The 18,384-nt window shown below is 39.8% G+C and overlaps 1 protein-coding gene across 3 annotated transcripts in view; it reads left to right on the top strand.

Annotated features, from left to right (window-relative positions):
- SLC20A1 (solute carrier family 20 member 1) overlaps positions 1-18,384 on the top strand; it is a 67,155-nt gene that overhangs the window by 26,820 nt on the left and 21,951 nt on the right. For all 3 annotated transcript variants that reach the window (XM_053718152.1, XM_053718151.1, XM_053718153.1), the window contains exons 3-6: positions 997-1,137; positions 2,921-3,006; positions 9,273-9,369; positions 14,282-14,401. In XM_053718152.1, coding sequence (XP_053574127.1) covers positions 997-1,137; positions 2,921-3,006; positions 9,273-9,369; positions 14,282-14,401 — 444 coding nt within the window. The remainder of the gene's footprint in view (positions 1-996; positions 1,138-2,920; positions 3,007-9,272; positions 9,370-14,281; positions 14,402-18,384) is intronic.

Below are 18,384 nucleotides of genomic sequence, written 5' to 3'. Positions count from 1 at the left end.
TTTATAGGATTTAATTTAGGCTTTAGTCTATGGAAAATGAGGCTAGTAGCCAAGGTTGTATATTGTATTTATCTGATAAAACCAATTAGGGACATATATAAAGAAGGGTTAGCCTTGAGACGTAAGCAGAATGCATTTCATGTCCTGAGTATTTGAGTGCTTAATTTTCAGACAAGGAGGTAAAATAATGAACACGTTTCAAAGTTGTTTAATTGCACATAACTAAACATGAGATAATTGAATGTGTTAGAAATCTGAAGCCACCAATCAACAGCTCCTGAGCTCACCTAGATATTCTCTTCAAAAAAGGATATTGACAAAACAACCAATTCGATAATGGAATTAAAGTTGGAAAGGTGTTTTAAAATTACATTCTCTCCACACAAGAAAAAAAATGTGGATTTCATGTTCCTTTTTAAGGTGAAGTTTTAGAATCGGGAGTGCTAAGAGAAATAGTAAGATTTCAGGCAGATAAATGCTCACGTCGACAACCTTCAGCATTGAGGCAACATTTTAACATTGTACAAATCTTGTGCAATGCAGATACCCTTCTCTTGCACAAGCAGTTGCGCTAGAGTAGGGCATGTCAGTCACTTTAACATGCGAGTGGCGGTTATTTGTCTTGCAACCTCTGAGCTGGTTGGATAGGCTAAAGAAGCAGTTTCTGCGTTTTTAATTGGTGGTTGTAGGCTAGCTCATGCAAATATGCACCACAAAGCCTCTAAACATGCAAATTGCTAAATGGTCAGATATGCTTGTCAAAACAAGATTCTTAAGAATTTGCTTTTTACTTGTCTGTAAATGTGAAGCATATTCTGCTTGTATATGTTTTTCACACCTTTTTAAAATATTAGAGGCTTCATGGAAATTGGGATATAACAAGAACTGATCAGCATTTCGATCTACTAGTAATCGGGTCTACCTTGCGTGCATTGTGGAAATGCACTTGAATGCTTTTAACATATTTTTTTTTTTTTCTTGTTTTTGGTGTTTCAGGTTCTGCTGTATGGCAGCTTGTAGCGTCTTTCCTGAAACTTCCTATTTCTGGTACCCACTGCATTGTAGGAGCCACAATTGGCTTCTCTCTTGTGGCTAAAGGACAACAGGGAGTGAAATGGTCTGAATTACTGCGTATTGGTAAGTAAATAGCCAACTGGTACTTGGTTTTTTGTTTTTGTTTGGGTAGAGTGGGCTTCACCTCCATCAGATGAAAACTTGTTAAAAGTTGAGCAATGATGTAATATACACTTAAATGGACAGTGTACTAGAAAATGGTTTTCCCCAATGATTTGTTGTACTAGCTGCAGTTTTAAAGTGTGTGTTTGTATAAATTATAATAAATGATAACTTAAGTTTTATATATGTGTCACATCAAATTAAAGCCCTTTTGTCCTTTAACCCCTTTGAGTGCTAATAACAGCTCAGAGCCATCACTAGCACTCCCACCTTGAGAGAGATCTGGGGGCTCCTACCCCGGCAATCGTGCTTGTAGAGTGGCAGGCATCGCCGGGGCTTCCCGTTTTGCATGATGACTTCACTGCGCAACTTTATACTTAATGTTAAATATAGGAGCAGGGGGCATGCTGCTTAGAAGCCTGTATCTCAGGCATCTAAGCAGCTACAGACCCCCAAGACCCACCAATCGCCTAACCTTTCCAACAGTGTAAGCCTTGGGGGGGGGTCTGAAAACATAAAAAAAAAATTTTAAAAAAAAAAATGTAAAAAATTTTAGCACTCAAAGGGTTAATAAACTGTATATAATGTGTTGGTGCAACAAATGAGATGGAAATTTCGGTTGAACAGAGCAAACATTGCTTTGGTCCTTAACAGAAAGACAAGCACCTGAAGCTTGGCCCTTAAGGGGTTAAATAGCCAGGTGGCCACTGTTAATGTGATCACCTTACTAAATTTGGTATAAAGGCTTGTAAAAAAAAAATAAAATAAAAAAAATTTGTTCCCCGCTCTGACTTTTCCTCTTTTCCCCATTTGCTGCGCCCCCTGTATTATGTGACAGCCATCAGCCAATTAGACTAGTGTTCATAGGGTATATGTATACAAGTAGGAGCTAGTGCCCCAAAGTGTGTATATTAAAATGTACAAAATTAGAAATCAAAGTTAATTTGGAAGGTCTTTTGAAACTGATTTTTTTTTTTTGGGAGCCAAGATTCAAGGGACAGTCTACACTAAAATTGTTTAAAAAGATAACACCTTTACTACCCATTTCCCAGCTTTGCACAACCAACATTGTGTTAATATATTTTATAACATTTAAACCTCTACATTTCTGCTTGTTTGTAAGCCACTAAAGACAGCCTCTTATCACATGCTTTTTTTTTTATTAGCTTTTCTCACCAGGAGACTGCTAGTTCATGTGGGCCATATAGATAACATTGTGTTAGCACAACACAGTATTAAATGCAACTCCATAGATAAGTCATGTGATCAGGGGGCTGTCAGAAGATTCTTAGATAAGTTAATCACATAGGTAAAAAGTATATTAATTAATATTGGTTATGCAAAACTGGGGAATGGGTAATAAAGGGATTATCTTAAAAAGGGACAGTCTACAATATAATTTGTTTTTAAAGGTTTTGGGGGGGGGGAATGCATTTAAAAATATCTATCTTCATTCATATATTTATTGCATTGGGGGGGTTGGTAGCTTTTAATGGAAGATGACAGGTGGGAAAGCAGTTAGTGAGGAAAGGGTAAATACTTTTAACAAAGTATACCAAGCAAATGAAGCTGCTTTGATAAGACGTAAATGGGAAATCTGTTTAAAAGTGCCCTATCTGAACCATGGGAAAATAATTTAAATGGACTTTAACATGCACGTTTTAGTTATTCATTGCAAACTAATATATAGTGTAAACAAGGTTTCCTGCTAAGTGTATTTTTTTTTTTTTTTTCCCCTATTTAGTGCTTTCTTGGTTTATTTCACCCCTCTTGTCTGGCATCATGTCTGCCCTCCTTTTTTTCTTGGTACGAATGTTCATCCTTCGTAAGGTAAGAATTGAATGGAGAAAATTGGTATGGTGGAAATCTAAAGGGAGAATGTACTGTAAAATAGTATCCCTTAAAGGGACTTTGTGCACTAAAATTTTTCTTTTCTTTGTATACATGTTTTGTAGATCCATTTATGGAGCCCATCTGGGATTTTTTTTTTTTTTTTTTTAAATATGTATAGTTTTGCTTATTTTTAATGCAGTTGTGCAGATTTTCAGACTCCTAACTGAGCTTCAAAGTTTTAGATGTATACTGATGTCTACAGACTCTAGTTTGTGTAATGGGTCTTTTCATATGCGGGGGGTGGGGGGGTTGTCTGCCTTTCATGCTTTCCCAGCCCCTTTCAATGGTTTTCCCAGTCTAATCTTAAGAATGCTAAACTGGGAGCTTCTAAGTAAATTTTTAAAAGGGTTTATACTGGAATTTTGTATCTCTGCATATTCTTCTTTATAGTAGTGTCCATTACATTCAGTTTTATATGAAAATTGGTGTATACTGTGCCTTTAAAGTTTTCAATGACCAGCTGCAGTGTATAAAATGTATGAGCAATTACCTATTTTTATTTTTGTGTATTAAATAGCTGGGATTTTTGTTTTAAACCACAATCCATTGAAATGGGTTGAGGTTGCATGGAAATTAGATATTACTTATTGTTTCACTTTATTTACAGATGTGCTTATCTATAGTATCTCTATATCAAAGCCTAATTCTTGGAGAACAATTGAAAACTAACATTTCCTTCTATTGGCATGGAGTCCACGAGAACATTCTTAACCTATGGGAATTACTATAAGACTATATAAATATCCCTCCCACTTCCCCTACCCTCAAGTAGTTATTTGCCTTGTATCATGGAGGTAGGCAGAGATAGGTGCTCTGTAAAAGAAGAAATGTAAGGTCATCCGGTGGGACGTTTTTCTTAAATGGAAAGAGTCCACAGCTGCATTAATTACTTTTGGGAATTAAGAACCTGGCCACCAGGAGTAGGCAAAGACACCCTAGCCAAAGGCTTAAATACTCCTCCCACTTCCCTCATTCCCCAGTCATTCTTTGTCTTTCGTCCCAGGAGGTTGGCAGAGAGGTGTCAGAAGTTTGTTTGTCTCTTATGGAGGGTAGTAGTCTTCGACATGGGACAGGAGTTTTAAGTAATCCTGTCAGTCTCTAAGTGAGGGCCTGGATGAAAGTTATAGTCCAGAGATGCAGGAAGAGTCTTTCTGCGAAACCATCCCGAGTCACTTTAACAGCTCCACAACCAATCGGCGTTGTCTAACTTCGCTTTGCTGCCTGCTTTCTTCTCTCAAGTCCATGGCGGAGGCGATGCTACTATCTGTCACACTTGAAGGGCCATGTTCCTGTTTCCACGGCATAGATTCCAGTAAAATTGATTTATTTTACTTCTTCATGTATGTACTGTCATACAAATGTTTCCAGTGAGGTGCCTGCCTTGCGGGATTTACTAGACTATAGGGTCTCAGTGGGACTCTTTTTGTATCTTGGAATCAAGGGTTAATATCTTCTGAGGGGGATTATTGAATGGGGGGGGGTTAATCATGTTTGTTATGTGATTCAATCTGCTTATGTGTAGTGTTAACTGGGCTCATGGCTTGGAACATAAAGGCCTTTGGAAGTGCTTTTTTTGGACTGTGCAGTTCACCTTGTTACGTTCTGGTCTTCCATTACCGTGTGGTGACGGATTAATTCTGGTCCGCAGGGGTCTGGTTCATAGGAGGTTATAAGTGCCCCAGCCATTGTGGGTGTCAGTTGCCGTTTAGTTTGTTTTTCTTATAGTCCATATTTGCATATTCTCTATCCAGTTATGGAGGATTCTGATGCTGAAACTGTTTAGATTCTTCGTCTAGTGAAGAATCCGGTTTGGCCTCGTTGACATATTTTCAATCCGTTATGTTCGGTATGCCGTATTAGAGCGCCTTGTTCCCCGGGCTCTGGGAATCAAGGGTCCGCTGAGCCATCCGCCTCTGGGGGGGCCCTGTCCTCCGAGGCGAGTTCCCTACCGCTCCCTCCGACTACACATGCAGATAACCCAGATTGTTTATACCTCCTTGCAGGGCGGTTTGGCCTTCTGAGCCTCTGGGATTTGTCCTTTTTTGGGACTTGGTCCTTCGGCAGCTAGTAGCCTGATAGGTAGCTAGCTGCGGAAGGTTTGCAAACTGTAACCAGCTGCGGCTATTTGCACATTGACTGTGTAATATCAACCTGTTTCATGAGACCTCTCTGTGTGGGTTAGGTCTCCTTTTAGGGACATGGTTTTCCCTCCGGGAGATGGTTGTTCCCTTTTTAGGGGCTTTGGGCATGGTCTCCTTGGGCTCTGCTTGGGGTCCTTCCCCGGAGCTGGGGATGCTCTGCATCCTTTTCTTGCTGTGATCCTCCTGATGGTATGGAGGTGATGTGGAGACCAGCCTTTGCTCAAGTTTTTTTGGCCTCGAGGTATCCCCTTGCTTGTGGTCCTGTGGCTGTTTGACCGTCTATGAGCTCTAGGTTGTTGTACAAATTAACGCATTAGTTCCTTTGGAGCGTTGGACTTCAGCAAGGGGTGGTTTCTTCCTTGTGTAGGGACTTGGAAGTTATTCTCGTTCTCCGGGTTGATTTGGATATTGCATTAATATCTCCCTGTGGGTCTGGTTTTTATATCAGACAGGGTGTCCAGTTCTCGGTTATTGTTTGTTTAAACAATTGGAGGCTCGGACCTATCTTCCGCCTGGTGCTTCCAGTTGCTGAGGTTTCACTCGGCGTTTTCCCTTGTGGGTTGTTACCGGACTTTTAGGCTCTGTGGCTGGTTTGGTGTCCCCCAGTTCCAGGGAACGTGGGCTATGACCTTTACTCTAATTGACCTGGCCATGGTTGGCCAGGTTTTCTGAGTGCCAATGCTCATTGGTCAGCTTGCTGGAGTAACCTTATGGATTATCTGCTTTGCAGGCGAATGGGTTTGCCGTGTCACTGCTGCAACTATTGCACTTTGTATGTGTGTTAGCAAGCTAATTTTTTAGGGGGGTTCCTTCAAAGTTATTTTGCGTTGGTGATTTGATCTCTCCTTTTTAGCCTGTGGCTTTGTGTCTTGTGGGCAGGTGCTCTGCTTTCTGGTCCCATTCCTTTTCTTAGGGTGGGGGCTTATTCTCATTCTTGTGGAAGTGTTATCCCTTTTCTTAAGGCTTCTCCTGGATTCAGGAGGTTGGAACCGAGAGTTAACCTTCAGAGAGGTATTCTCTCTGAGTTATGTGCAATCTGGAGTCTTGCTGGCTCAGTGTCGAGACTGTTGGGCCTTTGCTAGATTCCTTTGGTTCTACGGCCGTGTCATCTGTTCCTAAGGAGTCTGGTTTGCACCCGTGCTCTGTTGGGATTTCTGCTCATTTTTGAGCTGGTGTTGGTTCTTCTGTTCCCCTGTTTTGGACCTGCTGACGCTGGGAGTAGGTTCTGAGATGCGTTGTCATCTTCAGGATCTAAGTTAGCATAGGGAGCTAGCTCCCTGGACTTGCAAGCAAAAGCTCCAGGGTTCCAATCCACCTTTTGAGTTCTGATTTGTAACCTCTCATTCTTGGGGGTGCAGTGGGCCTCGCTGAGGTTATTTGCTTTCCTCCTTTGGTAGACCTATGTGTAGGTCTCGCGGCTTAGATTGCCTAGTGTGTGTGCTCTGTCGGAGGTTTTTTTTTTGCAATCTGTTCTCTTGCGGGCCGCTTTTTACTTCGCTGCAAGTATTCTTCTGTGTCATCCTGATGATGGCTGTGTGTTCTTGACTCAGGGTTTTTCGTCTGGCTCTGTTACACGTTTTTTGTGACCGAATACTTCAGTATTCTGCATCTGACGATGTGAGGTCTTCAGTTGTCTTTCGGTGCTTTGCACAATGTTGAGAGAGGTTTCTCTGTTCCGATGCCTGGTCCTAAACCTCTGGTTTCTGCTTGGTCTGGGGGTAGCCTCCCTCTGTCAGGACTCATTTGGGTCTTTGTGAGTTGGGCTCGCTATTGGGGATTTTTCTTTGACTTTTTGTTTGACCTTTTTGGTTTCCTTTCCATTCATTTTTGCCCCATCCCTTTGGGAGTTTAGACTGGTGCTCCCTTCGGTGGTGAGGTACCGACTGGGTGACAGTGTCTCCTGGAGGACTGTTGGCTCAGTTGAGTCAGATTTTGTGGTCTCTAGCTAGGCTTCTCGACTATCTGCGGGTCAGTGTCCTTGGGGGCTTTTCCTTTTCAAAGGCTGTTGGTTTTTTTTTTGTTTTTTTTTCCCCCGGCTTTGGACAAAGCGGGGTTTTTGTTGGGTAGTGGTTCAGGCTTGGTGCCCTCAGAATGGGCCACCTATTGTTCCCTCCTGTCTTGGCATTGTGTCCTCTGTGGCTTAGGTATTATTTTCCCCAAAGTAATGAATGCAGCTGTGGACTCTTTCTATTTAAGAAGAAAAACTTGAATTATGCTTACCCGATGATTTTTCTTTTCTTCTTCTGATGGAAAGAGTCCACAGCTCCCCACCCATAATTTTTTTTTTATGTGGGGTGTTGTTTATCCTTCTGGCACCTTTTCACCCTGATAGTTCTTCTACTGTCTCTTGTTCATTGGCAGAATGACTGGGGGATAAGGGAAGTTGGAGTATTTAATTTTAAGCCTTTGGCTGGGTTGTCTGCCTCCTCCTGGTGGCCAGGTTCTGAATTCCCAAAAGTAATGAATGCAGCTGTGGACTCTCTCCATCAGAAGAAAAGAAAATTATCAGGTGTGTGTGTTTTTTTTTTTTTTTTTTTTTTCTTTCCTTCCTTCTGGATCAAGAATCAGGAATGAAGGAGTGGCAAAAACTCAGGGCTACCTGAAGCTCAAGAAGGCTACCCAAGATAGCAAATCAGCATGATGGGATTGCCCCTGACCTCGGAACAGGTCATGGAGGGGGGGGGGGAGGGGTAGACTTTGTTTCACAGGTAATGGTTTAACTACATGCTGGACACTTATTTGTCCTGACCTGTTGACCCTGGCTTTGTTTGATCTAAACCTAGATACTGAGACTGTCTTGAAGATTGAATTGTTGTTTTAGCTCAGAGGCTTCTCTGACAGTGTGGTACTCTGGTTATAGGCTTGTGAGCCTGTATAAGACTCATTTACCACAAGGTCTGGAGGACTGATCTTCACTGGTGTGACCAGCAAGGTTCTCTTGGTGTAGAGTGAAAACTCTATGTATATTTCAGTTTCTCCAGGAGGGTCTAGAGAGACTCGTCTGCCAGTTCTATCAAAAGTCAGATCTCTGCCCGTTCTGTCTGACAAGAAGCTGGCTAGTTTTCTGAGTTTGCTCAGGCTCTGGTTAGAATTTAAACCTTTTTTTTCAAATCTGTTGCTTCTCCTTGGAGCCTAAATTTAGTTCTTAAGGTTCTTCAGAGGGCTCTGTTTGAGCCTCTGCATGCCGTTTATATCGTTACCCACTTAGAAGGTGGCTTTCCTATTGGCTATTTCTTCTGCTCGCAGAGTATCAAAGCTTTCAGCTTTTGATGTGTGATCCTCTTGTGGTCAGTGTTGAAGCTCTACTTTCACGCTACTAGGAGTTTTATCAGTCTTCTTCCTTATTCATCCTGTATACTGGTAAGCGCAAGGGGCAGAAGGCCTCAGCTGTAACTGTCCATTTTGTTTGAGAAGTCTCTAATTCTGATTGCAAATCTACAGCACATTCCACTTGTGCGGTGTCTACCCCCTGGGCCTTTAAAAATGAAGCCTCAGTTGAACAGATTTGCAAGTCTGCAACTTGGTCTTCATTGCACACATAAACAAAGTTCTATAACTTTAATGTTTTTGCTTCTGCGGAGGCATCTTTTGGAAGAAGAGTTCTACTATCTGGTGCCTATTAATTGGGACTGCTTTCCCTCCCTTCAGATTGGGTATTGTTGGTTTCCCATAGGTTAAGAATGATCTCTTAGGTTCTCATTGTCAATAGAAGTAAAAATAAAATGTATGCTTACCTGAAATTTCCTTCTTGGCAGTGAGTCCATGACCCCCCCTCTGTACTCTCCACTTTTCATTATCCTCGGCTGAACTACTGGAAGGTAGGAGAAGTGGATGGGAGGGATATTTTATAGTCTTGTTTGGGGTGGCCAGGTCGAGTAATTCCCATAGGTTAAGAATGTTCTTGTAGATTCTCACTGCCAAGAAGGAAACTAATTTCAGGTAAGCATAATTTTTGAGCGTTTTAAATTAGAACAGTCCTACAGTTGCTGAATGTCTCCTTTAATGATGATTCATACCAGCTTTCTTGTGTTAATTGATGATCTGATTTTTATTGCATTTTAGGCTGACCCTGTTCCCAACGGACTGAGAGCCCTACCTGTTTTCTATGCTTGCACCATTGGCATCAACCTGTTCTCTATCATGTACACTGGGGCCCCCTGTAAGTATTCTATATTAATGTCTTGGTGCTCTAACATGTACTTGTGATCCCACCATTAAAAGCATGATTTACCACTTTTACTTTACAGGCATCAACTCTTCTAGACATCTTCTGGCCTGTGCCCATTACAGAAAGCAGTACACTAATGTACGCTGATCGTTCTAATCTAGTTAACTATCCCGGCTAAATTACTACAGTCCTTTCTTCCCAGCTACTACAGGAAGCTAGCTAACTTGCGAAAGCCCCATTTTCCCTCAGCAATGCTGTTGACTAAGAAGACCAAGCAGAAGATTAATTTTGTGTTCAATTTTTTTTTAAATACATTTTTTTTTTTTTTTTTTTTTGTCCCCCCCTTCCCTTAAGGCTTCGCTTTCTATTATTGCAGTTTATTAACAGCATGGAGAGGCCATGCCTGTGACACTTAAACTTTTAGTTACTAAGACTTAACTATAAATTTAGTGGTATTTGGTCTAAACAAATAATGCAGATGGATCATGTTGCAACCCTGCCAACTAATATTTAGGTTACGTATACCCGAAGACGTCGCAGATAGTGCATACTGATTAATCCTTGCAAGACCTAAATGTATCAAAATATAGAAAACTAAGTGATAAAGATAAAAAAAAAAACTCACTTATCTCACAAATAAATATATAGCAAGAATGTGAAATATAAGAGTGTAAAGGAAACAGAGAATGTCATATAAGAATCTCATAGTTCCAGAAGTTAGGTGTAGGTCCCCCCTCATACCATAATGTCTAAATGACTTGGCACTATATGACCATACATTTCCTAGACCAGAGAACATGCAGCATTGCTCATTCACCGTAAAAATGTTTGGCACATCTCAAATCTTCTACTGTTTTCATGCTTCAATACGCAAGGCCATTTAAAACACATTAAGCAATAGTTAGTAGTATACTGCACTACAAACCTTACTATTATATATGCAAATTCGCAAAGTATAGCAACACAACTGGTCACATTTTCACAGGGATGGGTGGGAGGGGGTTTAGATCTTTACTGAACTATGTATGGACATGGGGACAGTCACCCTTTTGTGTCACTAGCCCTTTAAGATATCTTCATCTATGTAAATATGACAATCCGAAATAGATAAGTATAATCAACATGTAAAAGTACAGACTAAATATGACGTGGAAGCAACACCAATATTCATACCCTAGTCTTGATGTGACCAAGGAAGTAGTCACAGCAGTGTATGATCTTGAACTTTACTCCCTTATCAGTCACATCCAAGCATGTTTTGTTACCCAAGAAGTGGTTATAGTCACCACTGTCTGTAGTAGATATGTGATTGTGAGATTGTTTGTTTTATACCAGACAACTCTCTATTGGCAATTTATATGAATTTAAGTATCTTGTGTTAACTTCCAAAGCATTGTTTACTTTAAAAGCTTCCGACAATGAAAATTGAATTTGCTCATTTATGCTTACAGGAGACACAAGCTTGTAGCATAAACTATTTAGGTGCATTAAAGGGACACTAAACCCAAAATTCTCTTTCATGATTCAGACAGCATGCAACTTTCTAATTTACTCCTATTTATCACATTTTCTAAATTCTCTTTCTATATTTATTTAAAAAGCAGGAATATGATGCATAGGAGTCGGCCCATTTTTGGTTAAGAACCTGGGTTATGCTAATTGGAGGGTAAATGAAAGCATCAAAAAAGCAAGCGCTATCCATGGTGCTGAACCTAAAATGGGCTGGCTGCTAAGATTTACATTCCTGCGTTTAAAATAAAGATAGCAAGAGAACGAAGACAAATTGATAATAGGAGTAAATTAGAAAGTTGCTTAAAATTTCATGCTCTCTCTGAATCATGACAGAAAATTGTTTGGGTTCAGTGTCCCTTTAAAGAGAAATTAAGACCTCAAAAAACAATGATCTTCCTGAGATACCCTCCTCCTTCTCCCCCCCCCCATACAGTGCAAGCTACTGTAAATTGTTGCCTTGTTTTTACGGTGATGTGCATGTATTCCCTGTGGGTTCAGTATAATTTAGTTTGTAGTGTGCCGCTGTCCAAGCTTTTAGGCCCTTGTTTGTTACTATTTTGAATGCTTTTTACCCATCACAGATTTAAAGGGAAAAGGTACTTTATATTTTTATTTATTTTTTTGTTCGCAATTTTCTAATTCCCTTTCGACTCTAACCCTGCTAAAGAGTTAAAGATGGAAATGCATTTTACTTAACTAGATAAGAATACAGGGTTTTTAAAGTAGCATCTTGCAAATCTCACCAACTTTATTTTAATCTAGACGAACACCATATGATCGCTGTATATTGCAAAAGGAAATTAAATCAATAATAAAATGCTTTTTAGAGCCCACTTAAAGGAACAGTGTACTGTTTAAACTTTTTTTGTGATTCATATAGACAACAGATTTTGAAGAGAACTTTCCGAATTCTGTGTTACTATTTTTGCTTTGTTCTCTTGGTTACCTACATAGGCTCAGGAGTCGGGTACTATCTGCTGATTGGTGGCTGCACATGTATTTTGTGAGTGGCTTTCTGGTGTGTTCAGCTAGCTCCTTGTAGTGCATTGCTGTTTTTTCAGGAAAGAATATCAAGAGAATGAAGCAACATTGATATTAGAAGTAAATTGGGAAGTTTTTTTTTTTGGGGGGGTTTAATGTTCCTTTTAAATGTAGGTTACAGAATTTTCTTTTTAACCTCCTTACAGAACAGGGGACAAGCATGATTTTTCACAAAAGCCAGAGGTGTTTTAATGCCACTGTAAGCCTGTCTTTAAAATGCATATTTTTTTTTTTTTTTTTTTTTTCTGACTAAATAAAAGGTTTTTCTTTAACATAAACAAGATGATTTGGTTCTTGAAAAAGTTGTAGGCACTCAACATTTACAAGCAGGAATATTTTATTTTTTTTAAAAAAAAAAAAAAAAAAAAGCTCAATTTCGGAATTATAGAACATTACATAGTCTAGGATCTGCAGACTGCTTAAAAGAACATTCAAAATTAAACTTATTATTCAGAGAGAACTAACTTGGAAAGTTGTTGCAATTGCATGTTCTTATCTAATCTGCATTCTCATTATCCTTTGTTAAAAAGCATACCTAGGTTAGATCATCAATGCACAATTGGGAGCGGACTGCTGCATGCTGGCTGCACATATATTCCTTTTGTCAATGTCTTACATGTTTAGCTCCCAGCAGTGCATTCATACTCCTTTTTACAAACGATACCAATAGAAAGAAGCATATTTGGTAATCAAGCATCACATTTTAATCCCCTTTCCAATTCTGTTTGAATCGTGAAAGAAAATTTTGGATTTGTATCCCTTTTTAACTGGTGCTTGATAAATTTAAGAAATTTAGGAGCCAGACAGGTAGGGATGTGTATATGTATATTTGTATTTGTGTGTGTGTGTATATATATATATATATATATATATATATATATATATATATATATATATATATATATATATATATATATATATATATATATATACACACACACTCTGTAGATGGAGGGCACTCACAGGACTTATAGAAAGTGCAATCTTTATTTACAAGATCGGTTTCACATCAAAGAATGTCGACGTTTCGGCCCATCTAGAGGCCTTCTTCAAGACAATTCATAATCTTCGTAAGTGCAAGCAGCACATTACATCGGGCTCCCAGCAACAGATTCGGAGATCTCCAATCTCCGAATCTGTCGCTGGGAGCCAGATGTAATGTGCTGCTTGCACTTACGAAGATTATGAATTGTCTTGAAGAAGGCCTCTAGATGGGCCGAAACGTCGACATTCTTTGATGTGAAACCGATCTTGTAAATAAAGATTGCATTTTCTATAAGTCCTGTGAGTGCCCTCCATCTACAGAGCTACTTTATATTTAAACTTGAGGATTGCACCCAGGCTTTGGCTACACACGTGTGGAAGGAGTGCTAGGCTACCGGCTACATACTAATATGTATGTGTATAATTTTACCAGGAAAGATACATTGAGAGTTCTCTCGTTTTCAAGTATCTCCTGGGTGCACAAAACATTGCATATCTATATCTAGCTATATCATGTTTTGTGTACCCTGGACATACTTGAAAACAAGAGAAATCTCAATGTATCTTTCCTGGTAAAATATTTTATCCATCTAATCTATCCTTTTGGATTTAAAAAAAAAAAAAGTTAGGTTCCCTGGCTTAATGCAAGTTCACTGCATATAGGTTTACTACGAAAAGCTTAAAGTGAATGTAAAATTTCACAAATGAGTGCCCGGATTTTAAAAATATTAAAAACAGGGGCACTTTTATTCATGAAAGTTTACTTTTCAGCGGTTTTGTTAAAATACTTTTTTTTTCTTTTTTTCTTCTTGCAAGCCAGAGCAGTGATTCCTTTGCCCGCAGCTCGTCTTACATCAGCAATGACGAATCTGGCTTCCTCCTATCACAGCTCTTCCCCCCCCCCCCCCCCGAGCAAACATTGCTTGAGGCTACACCGTGATTGGAGAATACCAGATTCGTTATTGCTGACGTAAGAAGAGACGAGCTGCAGGCAGGGGAATCACTGCTCTGACTTGCATGAAGAAAAGGTAATTATTTTAACAAAACTGCTGAAATATAAACTGTCATGAAAGTGCCCCATTTTTAATGGTATGTTTAAAAACCGGGCACTCATTCGTGAAAGTTTACCTTCACTTTAATCCTGGCAAATAGGATCTGATTCTCACCCTGTTATCTTTAAACTGCCTTTTTAACTACACTGCTACCTCATAGGTAAGTAGTAATCATTCTAAGAATATGCTAATCCTTGCAACTTTTACTAACCGCAGTGAAAATTGTTCCAAAGCTTCTTAAATATTTGCAGGCTCCCCATGAAAGGACTGCTCAGTGGGTGGGTTTCATACTTGGCTGTTCTTCTTCTTTTTAGTGTTGGGCTTTGACAAGGTTCCTCTCTGGGGTGTCATCCTGATATCTGTTGGAAGTGCAGTGATCTGTGCTCTGTTTGTCTGGTTCTTCATCTGTCCAAGGATGAAAAAGAGGATTGAACGTAAGTAGCCATTTATACTTGCCTGTTTTATTTGACTATTCAGTGTGGGGGGTGTTTTTTTTTGTTTTTTACGCTTGTATTTTGAAAGTTTTGCCTTGCTAAACAGAGCTTGCTTGGCAAAGGAAAAAATATTTAGCAAATCTGTAACTATGTATAATCTAACATTTTGTTTTAAACTTTTAGGTATATTTTTTGTATGCAAGAAGTTGGTACACTGACAGTTAACACATGTTAACAGTTTTAAGGAACCTTAAATAGGACATGCAGCGTGCTTAAAGTGATGGTGAGCTCTCCCCTTTATAAAAACAGATCTGGAATGTTAATGATATTGTAGATGGATTTTAATTAATCAGTTGTAATGAAGATGTGCCATAACTTTTGTAATGTAGATATGAAATAAAATTATAGTGCATCTTGATTACAACTGATGAATTAAACTCCATCTAAAATATGACTAAAATTTTTCGGATCTGTTTTTATAAAGGGGATAGTTTATGAATCACAAATGTGTTTTTACTTTACTATTACTTTAAAGTGACGGTAGTGTGCCATTTCTCTTGTTAAGTGTATCCAGTCCACGGATCATCCATTACTTGTGGGATATTCTCCTTCCCAACAGGAAGTTGCAAGAGGATCACCCACAGCAGAGCTGCTATATAGCTCCTCCCCTAACTGTCATATCCAGTCATTCTCTTGCAAGCCTCAACCAAGATGGAGGTCGTAAGAGGAGTGTGGTGTTTTATACTTAGTTTATTCTTCAATCAAAAGTTTATTTTTAAATGGTGCCGGAGTGTACTGTTTATCTCAAGCAGTATTTAGAAGAAGAATCTGCCTGCGTTTTCTATGATCTTAGCAGAAGTAACTAAGATCCATGGCTGTTCTCACATATTCTGAGGAGTGAGGTAACTTCAGAGAGGGAATGGCGTGCAGGTTTTCCTGCAATAAGGTATGTGCAGTTAATATTTTTCTAGGGATGGAATTTGCTAGAAAATGCTGCTGATACCGAACTAATGTAAGTAAAGCCTTAAATGCAGTTATAGCGACTGGTATTAGGCTTATTAATAGAGATACATACTCTTATAAAAATGTAATATAAAACGTTTGCTAGCATGTTTAATCGTTTTTATATGTATTTGGTGATAACACTTATTGGGGCCTAGTTTTTTTTTCCACATGGCTGGCTTGAATTTTGCCTAGTAACAGTTTCCTTAGGCTTTCCACTGTTGTAATATGAGTGGGAGGGGCCTTTTTTAGTGCTTTTCTGTGTAGCAAAAAATACTGACAGACATTCAGCTTCCCTCTGCATGATCCAGGACATCTCTGGAGGGCTCAAAAGGCTTCAAAGTCGTTTTTGAGGGAGGTAAAAAGCCACAGTAGAGCTGTGGCAGTTGTTGTGACTGTTTGAAAAAAAAAAAAAAAAAAAAAGTTTGTCTTTTATTATTCAGTTTTGGGTATTAAGGGGTTAATCATCCATTTGCAAGTGGGTGCAATGCTCTGCTAACTTGTTACACTAACAAAATTTTTACAGTGTATGTAACTGCCTTTTCTCCAACATAGGTGTGTCCGGTCCACGGCGTCATCCTTACTTGTGGGATATTCTCTTCCCCAACAGGAAATGGCAAAGAGCCCAGCAAAGCTGGTCACATGATCCCTCCTAGGCTCCGCCTACCCCAGTCATTCTCTTTGCCGTTGTACAGGCAACATCTCCACGGAGATGGCTTAGAGTTTTTTAGTGTTTAACTGTAGTTTTTATTATTCAATCAAGAGTTTGTTATTTTGAAATAGTGCTGGTATGTACTATTTACTCAGAAACAGAAAAGAGATGAAGATTTCTGTTTGTATGAGGAAAATGATTTTAGCAACCGTCACTAAAATCCATGGCTGTTCCACACAGGACTGTTGAGAGCAATTAACTTCAGTTGGGGGAACAGTGAGCAGTCTCTTGCTGCTTGAGGTATGACACATTCTAACAAGACGATGTAATGCTGGAAGCTGTCATTTTCCCTATGGGATCCGGTAAGCCATGTTTATTACGATCGTAAATAAGGGCTTCACAAGGGCTTATTAAGACTGTAGACTTTTTCTGGGCTAAATCGATTCATTATTAACACATATTTAGCCTTGAGGAATCATTTTATTTGGGTATTTTGATATAATAATATCGGCAGGCACTGTTTTAGACACCTTATTCTTTAGGGGCTTTCCCAAAGCATAGGCAGAGCCTCATTTTCGCGCCGGTGTTGCGCACTTGTTTTTGAGAGGCATGGCATGCAGTCGCATGTGAGAGGAGCTCTGATACTTAGAAAAGACTTTCTGAAGGCGTCATTTGGTATCGTATTCCCCTTTGGGCTTGGTTGGGTCTCAGCAAAGCAGATACCAGGGACTGTAAAGGGGTTAAAGTTCAAAACGGCTCCGGTTCCGTTATTTTAAGGGTTAAAGCTTCCAAATTTGGTGTGCAATACTTTTAAGGCTTTAAGACACTGTGGTGAAAATTTGGTGAATTTTGAACAATTCCTTCATGTTTTTTCGCAATTGCAGTAATAAAGTGTGTTCAGTTTAAAATTTAAAGTGACAGTAACGGTTTTATTTTAAAACGTTTTTTGTACTTTGTTATCAAGTTTATGCCTGTTTAACATGTCTGAACTACCAGATAGACTGTGTTCTGAATGTGGGGAAGCCAGAATTCCTATTCATTTAAATAAATGTGATTTATGTGACAATGACAATGATGCCCAAGATGATTCCTCAAGTGAGGGGAGTAAGCATGGTACTGCATCATTCCCTCCTTCGTCTACACGAGTCTTGCCCACTCAGGAGGCCCCTAGTACATCTAGCGCGCCAATACTCCTTACTATGCAACAATTAACGGCTGTAATGGATAATTCTGTCAAAAACATTTTAGCCAAAATGAACACTTATCAGCGTAAGCGCGACTGCTCTGTTTTAGATACTGAAGAGCATGACGACGCTGATAATAATGTTTCTGAAGGGCCCCTAACCCAGTCTGATGGGGCCAGGGAGGTTTTGTCTGAGGGAGAAATTACTGATTCAGGATGCAAGGCTGGAACAAGGGAAAGCAGGCCAAGAAACCTGCCACTGCTACCAAGACAGCATGAAATGTTGGCCCCCGATCCGGGACCGGATCTGGTGGGGGGCAGACTCTCTCTCTTCGCTCAGGCTTGGGCAAGAGATGTTCTGGATCCTTGGGCGCTAGAAATAGTCTCCCAAGGTTATCTTCTGGAATTCAAGGGGCTTCCCCCAAAGGGGAGGTTCCACAGGTCTCAGTTGTCTTCAGACCACATAAAAAGACAGGCATTCTTACATTGTGTAGAAGACCTGTTAAAAATGGGAGTGATTCATCCTGTTCCATTAAGAGAACAAGGGATGGGGTTCTACTCCAATCTGTTCATAGTTCCCAAAAAAGAGGGAACGTTCAGACCAATCTTAGATCTCAAGATCTTAAACAAGTTTCTCAGGGTTCCATCGTTCAAGATGGAAACCATTCAAACTATTCTTCCTTCCATCCAGGAAGGTCAATTCATGACCACGGTGGATTTAAAGGATGCGTATCTACATATTCCTATCCACAAGGAACATCATCGGTTCCTAAGGTTCGCATTCCTGGACAAGCATTACCAGTTCGTGGCGCTTCCTTTCGGATTAGCCACTGCTCCAAGGATTTTCACAAAGGTACTAGGGTCCCTTCTAGCTGTGCTAAGACCAAGGGGCATTGCTGTAGTACCTTATTTGGACGACATTCTGATTCAAGCGTCGTCCCTTCCTCAAGCAAAGGCTCACACGGACATAGTCCTGGCCTTTCTCAGATCTCACGGATGGAAAGTGAACGTGGAAAAGAGTTCTCTATCTCCGTCAACAAGGGTTCCCTTCTTGGGAACAATAATAGACTCCTTAGAAATGAGGATATTTCTGACAGAGGCCAGAAAAACAAAGCTTCTAGACTCTTGTCGGATACTTCATTCCGT

The sequence above is a fragment of the Bombina bombina genome, chromosome 6, assembly GCF_027579735.1.
Source record: "Bombina bombina isolate aBomBom1 chromosome 6, aBomBom1.pri, whole genome shotgun sequence".
Taxonomy (NCBI): domain Eukaryota; kingdom Metazoa; phylum Chordata; class Amphibia; order Anura; family Bombinatoridae; genus Bombina; species Bombina bombina.
The sequence above is the reverse complement of the archived record's forward strand: the minus strand, read 5'-3'. Positions and strand labels throughout refer to the sequence as shown.